At 42.3% G+C, this 23,860-nt stretch overlaps 2 protein-coding genes across 16 annotated transcripts in view; one reads left to right on the top strand and one right to left on the bottom strand.

Moving 5' to 3' along the window:
• The window catches only part of ndor1 (NADPH dependent diflavin oxidoreductase 1), a 52,084-nt gene extending 47,906 nt beyond the window's left edge, over positions 1-4,178 (bottom strand). The window contains exon 1 of one of the 3 annotated variants that reach the window (XM_069934573.1): positions 4,071-4,178. In XM_069934573.1, the coding sequence (XP_069790674.1) occupies positions 4,071-4,094 (24 nt within the window). In that variant the 5' untranslated portion in view covers positions 4,095-4,178. Of the gene's footprint in view, positions 1-3,987 lie in introns of all 3 variants that reach the window. The other 2 variants (XM_069934601.1, XM_069934583.1) reach the window with 2 other exon arrangements.
• tmem203 (transmembrane protein 203) lies at positions 153-16,605 on the top strand. Of its 13 annotated transcripts, XR_011356540.1 has the most exons (6): positions 657-746; positions 3,991-4,337; positions 10,070-10,238; positions 11,445-11,592; positions 14,385-14,478; positions 14,661-14,769. XR_011356540.1 is itself a non-coding variant. In XM_069934628.1 (4 exons), exons 1-3 carry the CDS (start codon positions 734-736, stop codon positions 14,454-14,456), a joined length of 432 nt encoding a protein of 143 aa, XP_069790729.1. In that variant the 5' UTR covers positions 657-733; the 3' UTR covers positions 14,457-14,478; positions 14,661-14,769. The 13 variants fall into 13 exon arrangements, 11 of the variants coding, with proteins under 11 accessions (XP_069790790.1, XP_069790770.1, XP_069790759.1 ...); XR_011356535.1 differs by lacking the exon at positions 14,385-14,478; XM_069934628.1 differs by lacking the exons at positions 10,070-10,238; positions 11,445-11,592.
• The last annotated feature ends 7,255 nt before the right edge of the window (positions 16,606-23,860 follow it).

Genomic DNA, 23,860 nt, shown 5'->3' with positions numbered 1-23,860 from the left:
ATGGGGAAATGGTGCCATCAGAGGTTTCTCTCTGACTCCAGCATCCCTTCCAGCTCGCACCCTGGGTAGCAATTATGATGTCACAATGCACCAAGTGACTGAGCTCATGCTGCCCTTATAGGGGCGTGCTGAATTGGAATAAAAATAGTCGTTAACGACCCTCAACGTGGTGGCTGTGTTTCTTCCAATGCTCACACAGCCACAATAATAAGAAAATTAAAGATGTTTTGAAGTCAGAAAATGTATTACTTTTAGTAGAATGAAGGAAAAGTTTAAGGTATCGGAAAACTCTCGATTTTGTTATTATTAAATTTGGCGATTTTTATGTGAAAATTTTGGTCAAGTTTTAGTATTACCAGCTGAAACAGAGGTAGAATTATTGTTATGTACTGGAGATACAAAAATTTATTTCAACTATGTATAAATGATTACAAAAGAAAGCTCGGAAAGAAGAGGTTTATTAACCAAGATATAGATGGGAAGTAGATTTAAATAATCAGATAGATGAATATAAATGGATTGAATATGTTGAGAAAGTATGAAAAGTAAAATAAATGTTACATATAGTTTAGTTCAGTATAATTTAATTCATCAGTTATATTTGACATCACAAAAGATGCATAAAATGAATTGTACATATTCAGATTTATGTGGACAAGAAGTTGCTACATTTCTGCATTCAACTTGGCAGTGTTCCACAGTTAAACCTTTTGTATTGAAATAAGTAATTAGAATGAATAACGGAGGTAAAATTCCCACAGTATCCAATGCTATTTTACTGGGAGATATTAGAGGGGTTAATCTAAATTAAAATTGAATATGTATCAAGTTAAATTTGTTCAAATTCTAGAAAATGTATTGCTATAACTTGGAAGTTGGATAGATGGCAAGTGGAAATTAGGAGTTGTAATCCATTTGAGAAAATTACTTATAATTTAAGAGCTAAATACCATATTTTTTTGAAAATATGGTGCCCATATTTACAAAATGTGGGTATTAATATTTAAATAAATCTCAAACATTCCCTTTCTCTTATGGATCTCCTTAAGATATTGAAAAGTGAAATACTCCTGTTGTGGTTCTTGTCTTGTTATTTTTCTTTTTTCTATTTTCTTGCATTTGTAAGGAGTTGGAGGGAGAGGGGTGGGGGGCATAATACACGCACACACCATATGTATTGAGATTGAATTTGAAATATTGTAAATATTTAAAATTTAAAACCACAAAATAAACAAATTATATTAAAAAAAAGAAGTTTGCAGAAACCCTGGCAAATTCTTAGAGATTTGGTAGAAAGTGTGCACCAATACCCCTGAGGGTAAGACCCTCTAAAAAGTAGTGGACATAGCCCAGGACATCATAGGCAAAACCCTCCCCACTATTGAGTACATCTACAGGGAACCCCACCAACAGAGGGCAGCAACAATCATTAAAGTCCCTCACCACCCAGTACACACTCTATTTTCGGTGCTGCCATCAGGATAGAAGTATAGGTGCCACAAGACTCTCACCACAGGTTCAGGAACAGCTGCTACCCCTCCATCATCAGACTCCTCAACAACAAACTCAGACTCATTTAAAGACTCTTACTTGTGCACCTTATTGATTTTCTTTTGTTCCCTCTGTATTGAAGTTTGTTCACATTTGTTATTTGTTTAGTTTTTTTGCTTACACGTTTACACTGTGTAGTTTATTTTTTGTACTACCAATTAGTGGTAATTCTGTCATGCACACAGGAAAAAGAATCTCAAGTTTGTATGTGATGTCATGTATGTACTCTGACAATAGATCTGAAATCTGAATCTGTTGGCAAGGAACAACACACCATCATGAAGAAGAACATGGTCAAGAATAAATACTTGGGCAAATTGCAAAACTAACAGCGAGGGGGGGGTTCCAAGAGATGTCTGACAACAAACCACAAGAACAGAACTTGTGGGTGTGTTCCCATTTAGCTGTACAATCCAGGATGCTGGTATAGTATGACCAACTGTTCTTAAAGGTTGTATAGTCAAAGACATGAATGGGAGAACAAAGAAGGATGAGGATAGTTTACCAAGGCATTGTTAAAGGGAACAACGATGCAACTCTGTTAGTGGTCACTCCAATGTACTAAAGAACCACTAAATTCCCTAGAGGCTAGTGGATAAGTTATCTATCCTTGCTGGGGCTCAACACCCCTCTCTGAAATTGGATCCTGGACTTCCTAACAGAAAGACCACAGTCTGTCTGGGTCGGTAGCAGAATATTGAGCACCATCACTCTGAGCGCTGGCCACCTCATGCCTGTGTGCTCACCCCGCTCTTGCTCACAATACTGACCCACAACTGCATCGCCAGATCCAACTTCAACAGTGTCATCGAGTTTGCAGATGACACACAGCAGTTGGTTCATCAGCAACAATGATGAGTCGCAATACAGAGAAGAGGTGGAAAATCTTGTGAAATGGTGTGACAGTAACAATCTGAATCTCAACGTGGACAAGACGAATGAGATGATCATAGACTTCAGGAGGATCAGGAAAGAGCTCCCTCCACTATACATCAACAGCTCTGTAGTAGAGAGAGTGGAGAGCCCCAAGTAACTAGTGACCTATGGTGGACACTCAACATCTCCTCACTTGTCAGGAAGGTGCAACAGCATGTAAGCTTCCAGCCACCATGATGCCAACTTTCTGCAGGAGCTCTATCGAGAGCATCTTGGCCAGCTGCATCAGTGTGGTACGGTTGCTACAGAAAAATGGATTGGAATTCAATCCACAGAACCACAAGAGTGGCAGAGAGGATCATTGGAGTCTCCCTCCCTCCCCTCCATGGATGTGATCTACTGAAATCATTGTCTGAAGAAAGCTGTCAAAATCATTGAGGACCCTTTCCACCCTGCAGACAGCATCTTTCAGCTGCTTCTGTCAGGGAACGGATACAGGAATATCAGAGCCAGCTTCTTCCTATAGGCTGTGAGAATGCTGAATGACCAAAGGAACTCTTCCCACTAACCATCTGAGACTTTCATTTGTATAAAATAACATTTATTTATTTTTATAGATGTAATACTTGTCCTGCATATGTATTATTTGTCTGTTTGTGTGTCTGCATGTTTTTGCACCAGGACTGGAGAACACCATTTCATTGGGTTGTACTTGTACAATTTGATGACAATAAACTTGACTTGAAATTGAAGCCATGGGAGGGGAGGAGAGGGATGCATAAATTTAGCCACAGAATTGTGGGACAATTGGGAGCTAATCTGCGTCAAGATGTTGGAGTAATTTGAAGACAGGTTGGGAGATGGCTGACAGCTTGCGAGGGCAGACATAACCATGTTTTTCCAAGGCAGGGCTTGATAAATTGTCTTCAAAAGGGAGGAAGCCATTTCCAGTATTTATTGGTATGAAGGTCAGGAAGAGTCAGCTGAGCTTTCACTGGTTCTGTGAACAAGGAAGCAGATGGAAGATCTTGTTGTGAGAAGTTAGGAAATGCAGAAGAGCATCAAGGAAAACAGTTTATATGCGAGGGTTAGGTATATCTGAATTCTGAGTGGGAGTTTGTGAATGCTGTTGAGCTAATGTTAAAGTTAATAAGCTTTTCTAAATTATAGCATATGAAGAGAGAACAGTGGCTGATGGTGGGGACAAGGAACAGGGATAATCTTCACTATCCATGATTATTATGGGTACTAAGGTATTCTGAGAGAGGACAGTGAGATTCCATTGTAATTGATACGCAGCAAGTCACACGTACAATGACTTAAGCTCAGGAACTTGTGCTTCAAACCACCATAGCCTGCAGGTAGGTCTTCGACTTCAGGGAGTGAAGGCGGGGAAGTTCCAGGGAAAAGAATGGAACAGGGAAGAGTAATGGTCGTCACAGAACAAAGAGATTGAAAATTAGATAAGATTGTGACTAAACAAGCAGATTGGATGATATTAGAAAAAAATTTAAAAGTAGCGGATGCTGGAAATTTTTTTAAATTTTAAATTAATCTTACCAGGTTGGCCCATCCGAGGATCCTTCCCCATCGACTTCCCACTCAAACCTAAGACTCACCCCCAACCCCCAGACCTCACTCACCATCGCCGTCCCCCAACGAGCCATGGCGCTTTGCGACGCAGGTGCGGCCGGGACCCCTCACCGCAATCTCGCGAGAGGCGAGGGTTCCTGTGCGGCTGCGCAGTCATACTGCTCTCTGCGTCGATGAGCAGGAGGGTCGATTGCTGGGAGGAGTTCTGGTCACTGGGCTCAGGGAGAAGCTCCTGCACCTTGCGTGGCACCGAAAACAGGCCCCTGGAAGAAAATTCGAGCGAGGAATCGGCCCCTAAGAGAAACTGCGGACTCTGGGTAAGGCTGGGCTGGGATGCATTGGCCAGGGCCCAGCTGGGTTAGGCGACTGCCGAGCCTCCTCTCCATTCTGTATGATCAGAATTTATTGTCATGAAATCCGGGGTTTGTGGCAGCATCATAGTCCGAACATTCATATTATAACCAGCTTACAGCATTACTATAACAAAGTAAAAATAATAGTCCACGAAAAGTAAGGCAGTGTCTATGGTTCGTTGATGATTCAGGAATCTGATGGCAGCAGGGAAGAAGCTGTCCTTGTGTCGCTGAGTGCATGTGTTTAGGCTCCTGTACCTTTTTTCCTATGGTAGCAGAGTGAAGAGGGCATGGCCTGGTGGTGGGGGTCTTTGAGAATAGAGGCTGCTTTTTTAAGACACCCCCTCATGTAGATGTCCTCAATGGAGTGAAGTTTTGTACCTGCGATGTCGCAGGCAGAGTTAACAACCCTCTGGAGTTTATTCTTGACCTGACAGTTGGTGTCTCCATACCAGACAGTGATGCAGCCAGCCAGAATGCTCTCCACGATACACCTGTAGAAGTTTACGAGTCTTTGGTGACGTACAGAATCTCCTTGGGCACCTCACAAAGTATAGAGATTGGAGAGCCTTCTTTATGATTGCATCAACGTGGAGGCTCTTGAACAGATCCTCCGAGATGTTTACAACCAGGAATTTGAAGTTCTTAACCCTCTCTACTATTGAGCCCTCAATGAGGACGGGGTCGTGTTCCCCTGACTTCCTCCTGAAGTCCACAATCATTTCCTTGGTTTTGCTGATGTTGAGTGCAAGGTTGTTGTTGTTACACCATTCAATGAGCTGATCTATCTCCCTCATGTACACTTTGTCATTGCCAACAACTGTGATGTCATTGGCAAGTTTGTATATGGCATTGGAATTGTGTCTGGGCAACCAGTCCATGGGGTGTGCCTGTGTTGATGATCAATGAGGAGGAGATGTTGTTTCCAATTTGTACTGATTGGTCTTCCAATGAAAAAGTTTGCAGAAAGGATCCAGTTGCAGAGTCCCAGAGCTTGTAGCTTCTTGACCAGTACTGAGGGAATAATGGTATTGAAAGCCGAGCTGTAGTCGGTGAAGAGCAGCCACATATATGAATTGCTGTTTTCGAGGTGATCCAGAGCAGTGGAGAGCCAGTGATATTGCATCTGCTGTGGAGTGATGATTAATGCCCTCTTGAAGCAGATGGGAACCTCTGACTGCAGCAATGAGAGGTTGAAAATGTCTGGCTAGTTGGTTGGTGCAGATTTTCAGTACCCTGCCAGATATGCCATCAGGGTTTGGCGCCTTGTGAGGATTTGCCCTCTTGAATGATGTTCTGACATCACCTTCAGAGACAGATATCACAGGGTCCGCAGCCTTTTCAGGGATTCAAGTAGGCACTGTTTGGTTCGTCGACTCAAAACGGGCATGGAAGGTGTTCAGCTCATTGGGTAGTGAATCATCACAGCCATCTATAGTGTTTGCCCTCGCTTTGTAGGTTGTAATGGCCTGCAGTCCCTGCCATAGCTGGCATGTATCTGTCTTTAGCTTCCTCCAGAATTGCCTCTTTGCTTCAGTGATGGCCGTCCACAGGTTGTTCCTGGACATCTTGTAAAGATCCCGATCCTGGCCTTAAATGCCCTTTTTCTTGCCCTCAGCAGATTGCAAATTCTCTAATTCATCCAGGATGTCTGGCTGGGGAATATTCTGTCGCGGCGCTATGGCAGCACTACAGCTCCCAGAAGACATTGAACTGGCAATGTGACATCAGTGTGTGATGACGTCAATGCATGTTAGGCGCGTGATTCGGGTTACTCATGTTCTGAACAGTAAATCAGTTTGATTCACTGAAGAAACGCCTTGTGTGGTTATTTCATCGTGTCCACTGCGAAATCAGTGGCCACAACCCAGTATTTGCATGTGGGCACACACTCATCCTTGCAGGGCTTGATGAAGTTGGTGACACCTGTTGCATATTTATTCATGTCTATAGATGAATTTCTTGAATATGTTCCAGTCCACTGATTCAAAGCAGTCCTGCAAACCCTCCTCTGTCTCCCTCGACCATACTTTCACCATTTTTACCACTGGTGCTGTAATCTTCAGTCTCTGCTTGTATACTGGAAGTTGAAGTACAGCCAGGTAATCAGACTTGCCAAAGTGCAGTCGTGGTATGGCTCTGTATGCATTCTTCATGGTGGTGTAGCAGTGGTTGAGTGTGTTGGCTCCCCTGATCTCACATGTGATGTGTTGCTGGTAGTTTGCCAGAGACGACTTCAGGTTGGCCTGATTGAAGTCTCCTGGAATGATTGGGAAGGCATCAGGATGTGCTATCTCATGGCTGTTTATTACAGTGCGCAGTCCCTCCAGTGCCAGCCTGACGTTAGCCTTGGGGTGGGGGGGGTGGGGGGTGTACCCTGTAGTGAATGATGGTGGTAACTCCTTCGGCAGGTAGAAGGGTGACACTTGATTGTCAGATGTTCCAGGTTGGGGGAGCAGGACTGGGACATGACCATCACATCTGTACACCACAATGAATTGATGATGAAACAAATGCCACCTCCCCTGGTTTTTCCAGACACCGGTGTTCGGTCAGTGCGATTGAGGGTGTAGCCCTTGGGCTGCAGCGCCATATCTGAAATGTCCACGCTTAGCTATGTTTCTATAAAGCACATCACGCAGCATTCCCTGATGGCTCTCTGATGTTGAAGTCTGGCTTGCAGTTCATCAAGTTTGTTCTCCAGGGACTGTACATTGGCTAGGAGGATGGTTGGAAGCATAAGCCTCAGGTCCTGGCGTTTCAGCCTGACCTATAGAACCCCCCCCCCATGGTTGGGTCGATCAGGGCTGGTTTATTTCCATCACTGTTATCCTGCTCTGTCTTATATCTCTGCATTCCTCCAACAACTTGAAATCCATCCTTCTCAGTTTTTAATTTATGACTGAAATGTGGGGCAGGGAACTCCCAATAATTCTACCTTTTGAGTGTGGAATATTGTCCCCATATCAGTTCTAAACAGCATACCCCATATTCCGAAACGCATCTTTGTTATATAAAGAACACTGTTTGACCTGCTCAGTTTCTCCAGCATTGTGTTTTTACTTCTCAGCTGTTATTCCAGCCTTAGGACTCCAACCAGCAGAGGCATCTTATCTTTGTGACCTCTTCAAGGCCCATTATTACACTGAAACATCTTTCCCTTTACATTCAAATCCTCTCGCATTATGGCCAACATACAATTGCCTTCTTAAATGCCTGCTGAACCAACATGTTGGACCTCAGTGTCTTGGATACAAGGGCATTTGGGTCCATTGGAATTCAAGTGAACGATCTAACATTTTTCTATATTGTATTCTGTACACCTATTCATTTTTCTATCTGTATCATTAGTCGAAAGCTTTATGTTAGCTGTAGGTACGGAAATATTGTGTGCAATCCCTGCATATAAATCACTAAAATGGACGAGGCCCATATGGAACCTCTGGCATCTGTTGTACCTTGTGGACGCTGGAATAGCATTGAGTGGAAACAAGGTAACAGTGGAGGGAATTTGACCTTTTAGTCTGCAGTTCCAACCACCAAAATGCTCCTTCCAAATCCTGTGCACTGTTGTCAGATAATGACGCAGACAGTCCCATTTCAGCGGTTGAGGCTGTTCAGAAGATTCTGGGCACAACGTCCACAATGACTGCTTGGTTGTATGGGAAAATTGAAACCTCTTACTGATACCAAACTGAAAAGCTGATTTCCCTTTTCCCTATTAATAGCCCCAGCTGGTGGGTGTGGAGCCAGTTGATAAAGGGCTTTGGTTCAAAAATTGACCATTCATTTCTCCCATGAATTTAGTGGTTAGCATCAATTTATTAATAAAAGGTCTTGGAAGTCAACATGGTCTGGATGGGATGAATAGCAGCCTGTTATGTTATTGAAATAAGTATAAATTTTATTCTCTCGGCTGTGGTCTCACTAGTCTCACAATGTGTAGTTGGCTTTGTTATTCTTACACTTTAACTCTCTTCTACAAGATCGACATGCCATTTGTTCTCCAAATTCTTTGCTTCAAATGCATATTAGGTTTGTGTTTGTTTTATCACCGCACCCAGAGCCTTTTGAAGTCCAGGATTTACCCTTTTCTCAACATTTAAATATAGTTTGATTTTTCTGGCTTTTCAATCATTCAATTCTCAACTTTATATTCCATTTTCTGCTTTCTTGCCTATTCATTTAGTCTGTTGATCTACTTGTTTTGCCTCTTACATTTTACTGACCACCTTTGTATTGTCAGCAAACATCACATTACATCTATGTCATTAACATTGCTTGAAACTAGTTGGATCATCAGCACTGATCCATGGTTTACCAATCTGGTATCAGCTTGCCAGTATGAATATTTCAACCCCCTTTTATCCTTTGACCCACATGCGAATATACTCAACATGCTCTTGCTTTATATAGCAATGATCTTTCAGCTTATCAAATGTCTTCTTAAAATCCACTGCTTCTCTCCTCTTACTCTTAATTACAGCCTTAAAATTCCATTAGCTTCAGTTTGCTGTTTTTTCTGCCCTGCTTGTACAATTTAACCCTTTGCTTTGCCAGATGAGCACCATTTTCAGTATGCCTTCTGCTGCTCTTGACATGCTCGTCTACACTGCTTTTTGATCAAAGGGTTGATCCCCTGGCCTGATGGTGTTGGTAAGGTATGCTAGGACACAAAATGATGGCTTGTGCTGGTTTGCAATTCACCTACTGATGTCTAATGATGTCCAGTTTTAAACTGCCTGAATTTATCCCATTTAATGTGAGAGTAATGCGGCACAGCATGATGAAGGATGTCATCATTGTAAAGGTGAGATCTTGTTTTCACCAAGATTATGCAGTTATCACTCTTGTCAATACTGCAGGTATATCACAAACAGTTAAACTGCTGAGGACAAAGACAAGTGCTTTTCGCCCTTGTTCTGTCATCTTTCCCCACTTGTCACAGGTCCAGCTATGTCCTTCAGGATTTGTTTGACTTGGTAAGTGGAGGCAGTAAAGAACTATGCTTGGAGGTGGACAGTGAAGTCTCCCACCCAGAATATAGCCTTTTTCCTTGCTACTGTGTGTTTTTAAGTGTTTTTATCATGGAAGAGTACTGATTCATCAGCAAAGGGAAGACTGTATGTAACTATCAGCATGAAGTTTCCTTGTCTCTATTTAATTAGATGCAGTGAGACTTTATTGTCTTGATGTTGAAGACTTTCCGGCATTACTGACTCTTTACTTTATACTTCTGTGTCATTGCATTTTGTTCTTCTATGCATTCTGCTGGTATGACAGGTACAATTTTAAGAATATGACTATTTCAAGTTATTGCTTCATTAATCTGTGGGATAGCTGTGCTATTTACAATAAAACTCCTGATTCGGCATCTATGGGGAGTGTAAGATGCCAGATAAGTGTATTTTCCAATTACTTTAAATTTGCTCTTGCAATGCTTACTTAATACATCAAGAATAAACAGTTTAAAAGACTGTACTTACACTGAACAAAGTTCACTTGTATGAATATATAAACCTTAAAGCATTTTACTTTATTTTCAGTCACATTCTTTGAAAACATTTGACGTCACTGCATCTGCAGTTTTCTTCCCCCTCACCCGAAAGACAAACAATAACAGTATAGATAATTACCCCCACCCCCCATCAAGTTTACAGATAAAGCCTCTGACCGGGGAAATTCTTACTAAACAGGGCAAAGGAGACACTTTGAGAGTTACCCCAACAGCAAGTGGCATCAAACAGCTCTTCATCCTGGGAGACGCCATTTTATTCAAACACAACTTTATTTAAACAGTTGCTATGAGCAAAGCACGATCAAGGCACTCCACAGGCTGAATACTTGCTCCTATCTTCACCAAAGGTTTGTGTTATTCCAGAGAAAATTTACTTTTACAATTTTAAAATTGCGTATTTTTACCTATTAAAATTTTTAAAAATATAGACATACTGCACGGTAACGGGCCCTTTCGGCCTAAGAGCCCATGCCGCCCAATTACACTCAATTAACCTACAAGCCCAGTATGTTTTGAAGGGTGGAAGCCTTTTTTATAAACAGGAGCACCTGGGGAAAACCCACGCAGACAAAGGAAGAATGTACAAACTCCTTACAGATAGCACCAGATTTGAATTTGGTTCGCTGGTGCTGCAGCAGCATTGCACTAACCACTACGCTAGCCGTACTGCCTAATTTTTTTGTTCTTTTTATTTCAATTTATAAAATTTATTTTCCTCATTTTTTTTTGCCATTTGCTTGAGGCTGCTGGTTGCTTGAATTTCAATTCAAGCGGGTATTTAGACATGGGGGTTTGATAACTCTGAATGACTTGCTAAGCTACTTCAGATGTCAGTGAAATTTGACTACATTGCTGTGGGTCTAGAGCAGGGGTGGGCAACCTACTATGTGTGGGCCGGATGGTGTGTCAGTGATTGAACAGCAGGCCACAATGATGCTACCATAAATGAAATGAATACTGAAGCTTAGGCATGTAATTAAAGTTTTTGATTGTCTCTGCTTTAAATATGTAATGAACAATGCATGAACATAACTGACAATAATTATCAAAAAACAATCCACAGGAAAAATTCAAGAAATGAACTTCCAAACTATGATAATGCATTTCAGGTCGGGGAAAGCATCTTCAAATTTGGAAATGCACCAAAAATCATGAGTTAGTCATTAAAATAACACCATAAAAACATCCAAATCAAAAGTGAGAAAAATTTGTACTAACCCCAAAACAGACAGTAGCTCAATCAGTAGGAAACTTGATTTTGTTTGTTGTTTGAAAGCATTTCAATATTGGGTGACATAGTTGTTGATGCCAAAAGCAAGACCTCACCTAAATGGGTATTAGTCATATTTGTTCTCAAGTGGTTCTTGGTGTACTTCATTTTTGAGAACAGTTGCTCACATACCAAACAGTGATGCCATCTCTTCAAAGGTATAACGAGTGTAATGAATATAAAACAAATAAAATCAAATAGATAATTAACTGGATAAAGTATTGATATAAACTGAGGAAATAGAAATAAAAAAACGGAAAACTTACCTTGGCTCAATTTCCAGTACAACTGACGTGAACCTTTCGAAAAAAGAAGAGAAAAATGAATTCGGATAAAGAATAAGTACTATTCAACAATTCAAGTCCTGAAACTAACTGCTGGATGCACATGACTATGTGATTGACTCAGGACAACATCTATTAACTTTTTGGGTATTTGCTGTTTACCTTTTTTTAAATATAGGTAGTGATATTGTTGGTCCTTTTTGGTTGCACATTTTTCAATATTTTTTTTTAAATTTATTTTTCACACTATGAACCATACTGACCAAAATACACACAGACATTTCCCTCTTGAATATACACAGTGTCATTTTCTCCCCTTTTCCCCCTCCCTCCTTCACCCCCCCCCCCTCCCCACTCACTCAACGTTCAACCTACATGATACATTAAACCCATTAAACAATGTTGTCACACAATGAAAATAAACAAGAAATTAGTGTCTTCTACTTTTACATACTGGGTCAGTTCATTTCATCTTCTTCTCCTTCTGTCATTTTAGGTGGTGGAGGTCCGTGGTAGGACTTCTCTATTGTGTTCCATGTACGGTTCCCAAATTTGTTCAAATACTGTGATGTTATTTCTTAAATTATATGTAATTTTTTCCAATGGAATACATTTATTCATTTCTATGTACCATTACTATATTCTCAAGCTATCTTCTAATTTCCAGGTTGACATAACACATTTTTCAATATTAACAAAATTTTTCCTTTTATTTTTACACTACTTGTATGGGTAGGCCGATGTATATGGTACTTTTGCATTGGGTTGCAGGCCGGATAAATTTAGATCTGGCCTACTGGCTGTAGGTTCCCCACTCCTGGTCTATAGAACAATACAGCGCTGTATAAGCCCTTTGGCACTTGATGTTGTGCTGACCCATATATCCCTTTCTTAAAACAAAAAAGTACTAGACCCTCCCCTACCCCATAACCCTCTTTTTATTTCATCCATGTGCCTGTCTAAGAGTCCCTTAAATACCCCAAATATTTCAGCCTCCACCACCATCCCTGGCAAGGCATCCAGGTACCCACAATTCTCTTTTTTAAAAAAAAACCTACCCCTGGTGTCTCACCTAAACTTCTCTCCCTTAACTTTGTACTTGTGTCCTCTGGTGTTTGCTGATCCTGCCCTGGGAAACAAGTGCTGGCTGTCCACAGAATCTATGCCTCATAATATTGTAGACCTCTATCAAATCTCCTCTTGTTCAAAGTGAAAAGTCTCAGCTATGCTAACCTTGCCTCATAAGACTGGTTTCCCAATCCAGTCAATATCCTGGTAAATCTCCTCTGCACCCTCTCCATAACTTCCACATCCTTCCTATAATGAAGTGACTAGAATTGAACATAATACTCGAAGTGTGGTCTTACCTAAGATTTGTAGAGTTGTAACATACCTGAATTCAATCCCCCATTAATGAATCCTATCAATCTGTGCAGCAAACTTAAGGAATGTATGAATTTGCACCCCAAGGTCCCTCTGTTCATCCACACTCTTCAGTAACCTGCCATTAACCCTGTACTCAGCCTTCTGGTTAGTCCTTCAAAATGCATCACCTCACACTATTCTGGTTTGAGATCCTTCTGCTCAACTCTGCATCCTGCCTATATCCTTTTGTATCCTTCAACAATCTTCATCTCCATCCTCAACTCCTCCAACCTTCGTGTCATCCGCAAACTTACTGACCCATCCTTCCGCCTCTTCATCCAGGTCATTTATAAAAATCAAAGAGCAGTGGTCCCAGAACAGATCCTTGCGGTGCTCCACTAGTCACTGACCTTCAGGGAGAATACTTTCCTTCCATTACTACTCTCTGCTTTCTTCCAACAAGCCAATTTTTTATCCATGCAGATAATTTTCCACTGATCCTGTGTCTCATGACTTTTTGGATGAGTCTCTCATGGGGGTCCTTGTCAAATGCCTTGCTAATATCCATATATACCACATCTACTGCCCTGCCCTCATCAATTTCTTTTGTTACCTCTTCAAAAAAAAAACTTATTTAGACCTGTGAGGCACGACCTTCCCTTCACAAAGCTATGCTGATTATCCTTGAGTAGACTGTACTTCTCCAAATGCTCATAGATTCTATCCTTAAGAATCCTCTCCATTAATTTACACACCACTGACATTAGACTCATCTGTCTATAATTCCAAAGATTCTTCCTAAAATCTATTTAAACAAGGGGACTACATTTACCATTCTCCAATCCTCTGGCATCTCCCCTGCGGCCAAAGAGGATAGCTACTGTCCCAGCTATCAGCTATCTCCTCTCTCACTTCCCACAGCAGCCTGTGTATATCATATCCTGCCCCAGGGTCTTATCAATCTTAATGTTTTTAAGAAGATCCAGCACTTCTGCTTCCTTAATCTCCACATTGACTAGAACCACATTTAGCCCAAACATCTTAAGAATTGGTGATTAAGGACATTGAATCAAATGATACTTTCCCAGTTAATGTGTTTGCACTTATTTCTATTTAATTGAATTTAAATTCCTCAAAACCATTGTTATGAATATGTTTGTTTCAGGATCATTAGTTCAAGAACTTACAACTGTATTCTCCTGTTTTGATGAACAACAGGAGAATTCTCCTTGGTGTCCTGCCCAATGTTTATCCCCTTGGCCACATCATGAAAACAGGTTGCAAAAATGTGAGAAATCAAAGAAGAGTAGGCCACATGGGCCCTCAATGCCTTTCTGTCAATCAATACAATCTGGTATTGTATTCCCTTTCTGGGAGCTTGCTGTGAAGACTTCAACTGCTCTGTTTCCTAAATTAGAACAGTGACTCCATTTCAGAGGCTATAATGTGCTTTGTGACATTAGACTGACTTTGGCTTACAAGAGTCCATGTTGACCATACACTTCTACTCATTCTACATTAATCATGTTTATTTATTCTCCCCATATTCTCATCTATTTTCAATCTATTTTCAGATTCAATCACTACACACTCAGGACAACTTAAGCAGCCAATTAACCTACCATCCTACATATCTTAGGGTGTAGGAGAAAATTGGAGTACCCAGAGGTAACCTATGTAGTCATGGGAGAGGGTGCTATTTGTGTGGAGTTTGCATGAAGGGTCAGGATTGAACTGGGTCTCTGCTGTTGGCTCTATATTGTGAAAGTTGTTAAAGAATTACAAACTCTTTCTTTGAAAATGTCATAATCTTGTGCACTTTTTGAGAGGATCATGTTTTTGTTTTTCAGAAATTGAATGAAAAGTTTGTTCAATGGAAATCTGCTCCAGGAATTACTGCTGCACTAATGTAAACTGTTAGTTTACTGACGCAGGGCCTCGGGCACCTGGGCAACACTGGCACCAAGATGCTGTTCTCACTTCGTGAGTTGGTACAGTGGTTGGGCTTTGCCACATTTGAAATGTTGCTACACCTGGCAGCTTTCCTGGTATTTTCTGTGCTGCTGGCTGTGAAGGTGGACAACTTTGTAGGACATCTGGACTGGTGGTATGTCTTCATCCCACTTTTCACTGCTGATGGACTCAGTACCTACTTCACCATGATTGTATCTATCCGTCTGTTCCAGGATGGTGAGAAACGCCTGGCTGTCATGCGCCTCTTCTGGATTCTGACTGTTCTTAGCCTCAAGTTTGTCTTTGAGATGCTGCTGTGCCAAAAGCTGGTAGAACAGAGCACTCACTTGTGGTACGGCCTCATCATGTCACCTGTCTTCATTCTCCTCCAGTTGTTGATGATACGAGCCTGCCGAGTTAACTGAGCCCTGAATCCACCTGCTCTGGCTTTCAGATTCAAGCCAATGGAACCCCAGATACACAAGACCCATGAATATTGGGTGATGGTTGCAAAGAGGGGGAACTCGGGTTAATCGAAAGTTCTTGTTTTGGTGATGTCATTATTTGTGGCTTTACCATGGAGCAGCTATTGAGGATGGTATGAATTTGGTGCTGGGATATGATGAGAAGCGCAAAGAGGTTAGCAAATAAACAAGTGGAAAGTCTGGACACGTGCACAGTTAACCTTCAATTTCCAGTGGCCAAGATCATCTTCCATTCATTGTGGAATCCCACTGTAATTTAAGCCCAAAATTGAAAAAGGTGTGGTGATTCCTCAGAACTGAGACACTCTATCCTGAATGTGTTAATCTTTTACTGAAACTTCAATTAATGTACATCTCCTCAGGTTCACTTTCACTACTTGAGATATTGTGGCAGTTATTATTCAAGATTCTAAAGAATTGGAGGTGCAGTGGAGACTTGTAATCCACAATTCTTAAGAGAAATTTAGTTGATATATTAATTGGAACAGAAGTTAGAGAAATAATCCAGGTTGCTACTAAATTACATTTAGAAATTAGCCCTGTTCCTCTTCTTTCTGTATCTTCTTTTCCAAACTGTCCCCACAACATCTGACACCTCCCCATATTATATGGTATTATCAAGTTACCTGGCTGGACTCCAGGAGAGTAATAAATATTTTGTAAGCAAACAGACTTGTATTGAATGAGATGGACTTTTTTTTTCCAAACTACTTTTGATTTTGTGAATGATGTAATAAGTGATAGAGTACAATTTGTTATCATCTTAAAAGATCTCACAATTCTATATCAGCAGAAGAGGCATTTTGGTTACAGCTTCCCATGTACAGGCAGTTCCTGGGTTATGAACAAGATCTGTTCCTAAGCCTGTCTTTAAGTTGAATTTGTAGGTAAGTTGGAACAGGAACATACAGTTCTTATTTAGCATCAGTCAAATTTCTTGAAGTAGAGATCAAGGGAGGTTTATACAGAGCTTTTCTTGCATTGGATTTATGCTTTGGAGGTATTGTTAAAAGGGTAAATAACCGTGATCTGACTTAAAATGGTGGATAGCATTCTTCTTCCTTGAGCCAACGAACCATTGAAGACACACATAGTCCATAAGTATGAGTTGTCCGTAAATTGGATGTTCTTAACTCGGGGACTGCCTCATGTTGCCAGTATCAAGAGAACCTCTAGCTGTCTTCAGTTAAGTGATAATGATCATGAGTTTATTGTCATATACAATGTATAATGTACATACACACTGAAATTCTTGCTGCAGCTGAACAGATACTTTATATAAAAAAAAATCCTCAAAACAATTAAAAAAGAATACTTAATTGAATTTTTTTTAAATACAAAAAACATCTAATATATATTTATGCATGTAAGTCTGTTTGTTTGTCTTTTCTCCATGCAAATCAATATGGCATACTCTAGAAATGTCCAAGAAGGTTCAGTAGAGGTAACATTTAATGCTGAATGTCATGACCACATTGAATTTAACCTTTAACGTCATATGAAGTTCCAAAAAAAATTGAACTCGCACCAGGGACACCTCAATCAGTTATAGCACTACACATCAGTGGACATTCAGAATGAAAACAAGTAGCTAAACCTAGTTCAATATGGGCCCAAAAAAGTGAAGCAACATTGGCAGAAGCTCTTTGCAAGCCCTTAGAGTTAGATAAAGGAGAAAACAAGAGACACAAGGGACATCAGTTTTCCCTCACTGTTGATGCTTCCAGACATGTAAGGAGCCACCAGCAGGAAACAGACAGCAGCAATTCGCTCATCTCAGCGCTCAGGCCTCCAGACAAACAAGGAGCAGGCAGCAAAAAACTAAGGAACAAAACCAAGCCCTCCTCAGTGCTGATGCTGCCAGGCATTCCATGAGCAGACAAGAGTCTGCTGAGGAAAAACAAGCAAGACTCCAAGCAATGCGAACAAAAGCCAAGTGTTTTATTTGCTGGGCAATGCTGGGTATCCTGCTATTAGGTAATAAATATTGATAGTTATCTAAGTGCATAAAAAGTACAATTACGTTCCTGTCCTCTGGTGAGCTGAATGTTTTAAGCCTCTTTTTTTTCAAGCATCTTTATGCGTTTTCTGTTAATTTACTGAGGACTGCTTCTTAGCTCTATTTTCTACCTTGTGATGGGGTTCCCCTAGCTGGCATATTATACTATATTGATTTCTGTTGTCAACTAAAGCTCGTGTTTCTAGCACTCTTTAAGGAGCTTCATGGTGGATTTTATTTTCCGTGCCATTTGGAGATATGTTGAGATTGCTTTGTGACAGCCGATGAGACGAGGTGCAATTTGCTGCTGTGGAATTGCTCTGCAGAGCATTGAGACGAGATCCATTCTCAACATTGTATAACACAGCAAGTTGCTGACATTGAGCGAAGTTGCAGAGAAGAAACAGCTAACCTTTAGGAAGGAGATATATAGAGGGGTATTTTAACTGATCTCACAAACCTCGCGATCATTGGATTAGAGTTAGCATTTACAGAGCCAAGAGAGTACACAGCCTTGATCTTCTTGATGGAAAAAGCTAATCACTCAATAGGCAGGGGAAATAGTTAAAAAATAAAGGTGAAGATAATAATTGACAGTAATAAACAGAATCTAGCATTAGCTATTAAAGTGGTCTTTTACATTTGGGACTAGGAAGTGAACTCTCTATCAGATCAATTGCTTTCAAATATCAAAGAAGTGTTGCATGATGATGGGTGCTGTTCCAGATACAATGTTAAACCAAAGTCCTGTTTGCCTTTCCAGGTACAGTTTGTTTAGTCACCAATCATTAATGTCATTGCTTATTGTGGTTTTCTACTGTCTGCACAATGGCTGACTTGTTCCCAGAGGAACAGCAATCATTGGGAGTAAATCATTGCACATTTCGTATTCCTGAGAGGTCTGATTGAATATTTTAGAAATGTAATTTCAAATTCCACTTTTCAATAGGCTCAGCAAATAATTCACACAGTTTTTGTTGCATCAGTTTTGTGGGATAGCGGGCCAATGGCCTACTAGCAAAAAAAAAAAAAATTGTTTTGCACTGAGCTAAATCTAATAAGAATAGCAGCAAGAATACAACATCCTCTGTAATTGTGGACACGGGACCAACACTGAAAGAATTACAAGCTCTCGATCAAGTCACAGCTAATTGGCTCAGGGCAACTTTCTCTTCACAATGGTATCCCCAGAGCTCTCCGGAAGCTTCACCTTGCCTTTCACGCTAGGTTCAGTTAAATTCTGGTATTCAGAGACATGCAGAGAGAACATTATATGCGGCCAAACACAATCTGCTGGAGGAACTCAGCAGGTCAAGCTGCATCAGTGAGGAAAAAAGTATGGTTGATGGGAATTTTAATGGGGATGTTTTTGGACTTGGAAGTAGATGATTTATAGATGTTTAATCATGATTTTCACATGCAGTTGTTATTTCAGTCAGTTCATCCCTCTAATAAAGATCTGTTCCTCGTTATTTTCCAGGTGTACGTCAGCCACCAGTTTTTAAAGAAAGCAAAGTAAAACGGAGAGTAGATACAATCCATCATGCCTCATCTGTCAATAATGATATTTTACTTAATTCATTATCCATCCCTAATCCCATATTCTTTAACCTTGTGCTCAAATATCAATTTATCTTCATCTTCAATACATTCATCAAACATAATGGAGGAAATATTCACCCATTTCATTATTAAATGGTACTCATAATTGTATGAAGAAAATAATTCCATTATTTTTTTCAAACCTTTCCTTAAGGGGCAACCCTGCCTTGTGCTGATTCTGTGCTCTCCAGCCAGTAAAAGCCCATTTCCAGTAACAAATCTGTCAAACAATGGAAGAAATTGTTTCAACTGGAACATCTGCCATTTAGAACTAAAATGAATAGAGGGGACTTGATTCTCTAATTGTGGGATAGCTTCTCATGCCAGGTGTAAATTCTGTGAATCCTTGTGGCTTTCCCTGTTAATCAGCCTCCTTGAGTACAGACCCAAATTCCACAAAATACTCCAAATATGAGCTCATCAACACCCAGCATAATTACAACAAGATCTTTATGTCCAGCCATGAAAACTGATGCATTACTTTCAACAACTGATATTTTCTTATCCTGTTTGGTGCAGGTATGTCAGAAGACTACTGATGCAACATTTCTAAAAAATGAAAGTGATAAGACTACAAAACGACTGGTCAGTCAAACTAATGACAGTTTGGGAAAAGCCATGGGTAAAAACTGAGAGGATTAAGCAAACGTGGAGTTATCCAATATTTTCGCATCTATCATTACATTGGAAGAGACAGGTTAATTGAGAAGGGATGTCTTTGTTTTGCTAGATCACTTCTGAATAGATTGAATATTCAATGATGCAGCAAGGAAGATCTATGGGGTTAGCACATATTACGGTATATACCATGCATTGATTTTACCAAAGTCTTGTAGTGTCCACGCTACCGCAAAGTGTAGAAAGAAGACACTCACATGAGGAGTTGAAGTCAAAGACTGATTTATTGCACTGGCAGCTCTGCTTAATATGTTCACTCCTCGCTGCTGTCATGAGGAGTGACATAATGGCAGCATCGATCTCTAACTGGACAACATTCCTGCTGTTGCTCGCTGTTTCCCGCTGCATGGGTGGTCATCTGGGACAAAGGGTGTTTGCCCCCACAGGGTCTGCACGGTTGCTACATTTGTCAGCCATTTTGTGTATGGGGTCATATCTGGTTAGTGGAACGCTACACGATCCCTCCCAGAACCATTGATTGGAGCGCTGTTCACCTTTTTTGGTGGTCTACCTCTGCGACGTGGGGGCTGCAGGGAGACCAGTTGGCTAATGTCCAGATGTGCTGGTTTGAGGTGGTCGATAGTGAAAGTTTTGACCTTACTGCTGATATCCAACACACATGTCGACCCTTTGTGTCTGATTACTTTATACAGCCCCTCATATGGCTGTTGCAGAGATCTTTGGTGTGCCCCCTCTGAATGAAAAGGTACAGTCTTTGGGGACATGGGTTTTGGCCTGGCCGTGTGGTGGAAGCTGCAGAGGTGCTCAGGTGCCCAGTTTTTCCCTCATCTTAGTCGATGAGGTCATGGGTTCCTTCGGGTCCTTGGCAGTGGCCAAGAACTGCCTGGTATTACCAACGATGCGTAGTATACCATCTCGGCTGTGGAGGTATTGAAGTCCTCGTTCAGTGCAGTCCGGATCCCCAGGGTAACTTGTCCGCCCAGTTCAGACCCTTGAGTCGGGCAATCAAGGCTGCCTTTAGGTGCCTGTGGAACCGCTTCACCAATCCATTGGCTTGAGGGTGATAAGCCATAGTATGGTGGACTTGGGTTCCTAGCAAATCGGCCAGCACTGCCCAGAGTCCCAAAGTGAAATATGTGCCTCTGTTGGAGGTTATGTGCTTTGGGACTCTGAACCTCAACACAGGTTTCAGTTGTTGTATTGGCCAGCAGGACTGCCTCCGGCCACCTCAAGGAGCAGTCAATCATAGTGAGGAGATGTCTCAACTGTTTATGTTGTCAACGGTTTATGATACGTGGCCCTACAATGTCAATATGGACGTGGCTGAACCGATGTCTTGCTGGCTCAAAAGTCTGGGGAGGGGCTGTATTGACAGGCATCTGCACTTTGGTCATCTAGCAGAGTGTGCAGGTCTTGGCCCACTGACCTGACCTGCTTCTGGAGGCTGTGCCAGACTGACCTACTGGCCACCATTTTATCAGCAGTCCTGATGGCTGGGTGTACCAGGTTGTGCACTGCTTCGAAGACATGTAGCCTCCACGCTGCCGGCATGACGGGGTGGAGTTTGCTAGTAGTGACATGGCAGAGGAGCATCTGGTTGCCAGGACCGATGGCGACATTTTCTAACCTGAGGCCGGAAACTGCCATTCTGTATGCTGGGATCCCAAAGTCCTGCTGCTGTGCCTTGACTAAGGCACTATTCCCTGGGTGAAGGCCAGGACAGACTTGATCGCGGGGTGGAACAGTGTGTTGGCCTTGCCCATGATGTGTTGTTTGTGGTGAATTCAGACATGTATGAGAGGTATTGCTGCTGCCTGACCAAGCACAGGTTGGACAATTTGTCAACTGTTTATGATACGTGAAGACCTGCCTTCCAGAAAATGCCTGACTGCCAGGTACAACACCAATAGCTCTTGCTCCAAAACGCTGTATTTGAGTTAGGGTGGCCAGAGGTGCCTGCTAAAGAAGGGTAGGGGCTGCCATTATCCTTTGATGAATTGTTCCTGTATGTCCCCTACTACTGTGCTGGAGCAGTTGGCGCCTCTGTTCTGGAGTGTACCAGATGGGTGGCGTTGGCTAGGGCATCTTTGTCCTTCTGGACAAAGGCCTTATTGTCCCAGATAACATCCTTGCCCTTCCCTGCCATGTGTGTGAAAAGGGGGTGCATGATGCGAGCTGCTGCAGGTATGAATCGGCAATTAATCATACCAGCGAATTCTTGCAACCCCTTCACTGCAGGGCTTAGCGAAACACCTTTTTGACCAGGGTGTTTGCTCTCTGCCTGTTGAACCGATGCCCCAGAAGTCTATTATTTCCAATCTGAACTTGCACTTAGCAGGGTTTCTAGTTAGTCTGAATTCTTGCAGTCAGACTCACAGTTGTCTAAGGTGGGCTGTGTGCTCCATGTTGTTGCAGCTGGCGATAGGAATATCATCCAAATAGATGAACGCAAATGGGAAATCCTGACCCACCATATCCATCAGCCTCTGGAAGGTTTGGGCTGTATTCTCAAGTCCAAAGAGCATTCTCTGGAATTCAAAGAGCCCAAAAGGGGTAATGATGGTGGTTTTGGGAATGTCATCAAGATGGACCAAGATCTGATGATAGCCCCTGATGAGATCGACTTGAAAACACCGGTACCCCTTGTAAATTAGCAGTAAAGTCTTGGAAGTGGGGCACGGGGTACCTGTCAGGTGTAGTGGCCTCGTTGAGATGACGATAGTTGCCACATGAGGCCTTCACCCTCCTGCTGCCTTTGGAACCATCTGGGGGGAGGTCCAGGGGCTGTCAGAACACTGCACTATCCTAAGCTCTTCCATTTTTAAAAAAAACTCCCCCTTGGTGAGGGTGAGCTTCTTGGGGGTGGGGGGTGGGAGAAGGAAATGCACCCTGGCATGGAGCAGGAGGCCCTCAGTGAGAATTTGGTGCATTACCCCGTGCTTCATCTCAACGGCAGAAAACTGTGGCACCACGATCTAAGGGAACTCTGCTAAGATCCACGAGAATGTGTTGTCAGATAGCATAACGGAGTCGAGGTTGGGGGGCAGGTAACTTGGCTTCTCCCAGAGATGTAGTTTGAAAAGTCTTGGCATGCATCAAATGCTGCCCTTTAAGGTCCACCAGCAGGCAGTGGATTCACAGGAAGTCTGATCCCAGGAGCAGTTGCACCATAGCTGCAGTTGTGAATATCCACATGAACTGGTTGCTGCCGAAGTGGAGGGGACAATATGAGTACTGAACGTTCGTATGGTGGTGCTGTTTGCTGCCCTTAGTGCTGGGCCCGATTTGCCACTGTGGTGGAACGTGGTACTTTAGGCATGATCTCGCTGGTCTGGGGAGGCTGGCCCACCTCCCATACCTGTAGCTCCTCTCTGTAAGATCCCTAATAAAGGCTGATAGCCCTAGTCTCCTCCCTCATATCTGCTTTGGACATGAGCCAGCAGCATGTAGCAGCATGCCAAAGTTTTCTGATCTACTTTGAGTCTGTGGGTGGTCATATATCATGCCCTAGATGTCATAGGCTGGGGAGAGGACACTTATTTCCGTGCCGCTGACAACAAGGAAAAGCCTTCTTGAAAAAGTCCCACACATGGAGGAGGCTGTCACGTTGGCCAACCGTTGTAGCCATCAATGACGGTTGCCCATGGTGTTTCCCTGAAACATGCAGATTGGGTGGCATCCATGGGCCCCTACACCCCATTATTGATGATAATAACAATTCTGTAGGGTCAGGGGATTCACTTGCTTCTCTGATTGCTGTGTGCACGGCTTAACAACCTGCTCCACCAAGGTGCCGTTTTCTTTCTTCATTTTCCAGAACACATGCCCGGGCTGCAACTTTCCTGGGGTTGCTGAAGTCCTCATCGGCGAGCAAGAGTCAGATATCTTTGGGCAGCTGCTTCAGGAAAATCTGTTTCAATTGCAGACAAGGCCTGTGTCTCCCAGCAATGGCGGGTATTTTGTTCATGAGGGCAGATGGGGGTCTGTCTCCCAAACCGTCCATATGCAGCAATCAAATGGTGTGCTCGCGTCCCATGAGCCTGAAGATGCAGGTTAATAGCTCCTTGAGGGCATTGTATTTACCTTGCTCCGGAGGTTGCTGTCTCCTGGTCAAATGAGTTCACCAAATAGTAGTAATATGTGTTGCCGCCATTGATCTGTTGAAGGTGGAACTGGGCCTCAACCTGCACGTGTGTCTGTGATGCCTAGAAAGTTAGCAGCTTCAACAAGACCACATGAAGAGCTGCTTGATTCATCATCTTTGGGTCCAACTGGTGGTTGGACCTGTCGGGATCACCAATGTAGCATGTGCGCTACTGCAAAGTGTGGGAAGAAGACACACATGCAAGGAGTTGAAGACTGATTTATTGCA

The sequence above is a fragment of the Narcine bancroftii genome, chromosome 1, assembly GCF_036971445.1.
Source record: "Narcine bancroftii isolate sNarBan1 chromosome 1, sNarBan1.hap1, whole genome shotgun sequence".
Classification (NCBI taxonomy): Eukaryota; Metazoa; Chordata; class Chondrichthyes; order Torpediniformes; family Narcinidae; genus Narcine; species Narcine bancroftii.
Note: the sequence above shows the minus strand (reverse complement) of the source record. Positions and strands in the feature narration are given on the sequence as shown.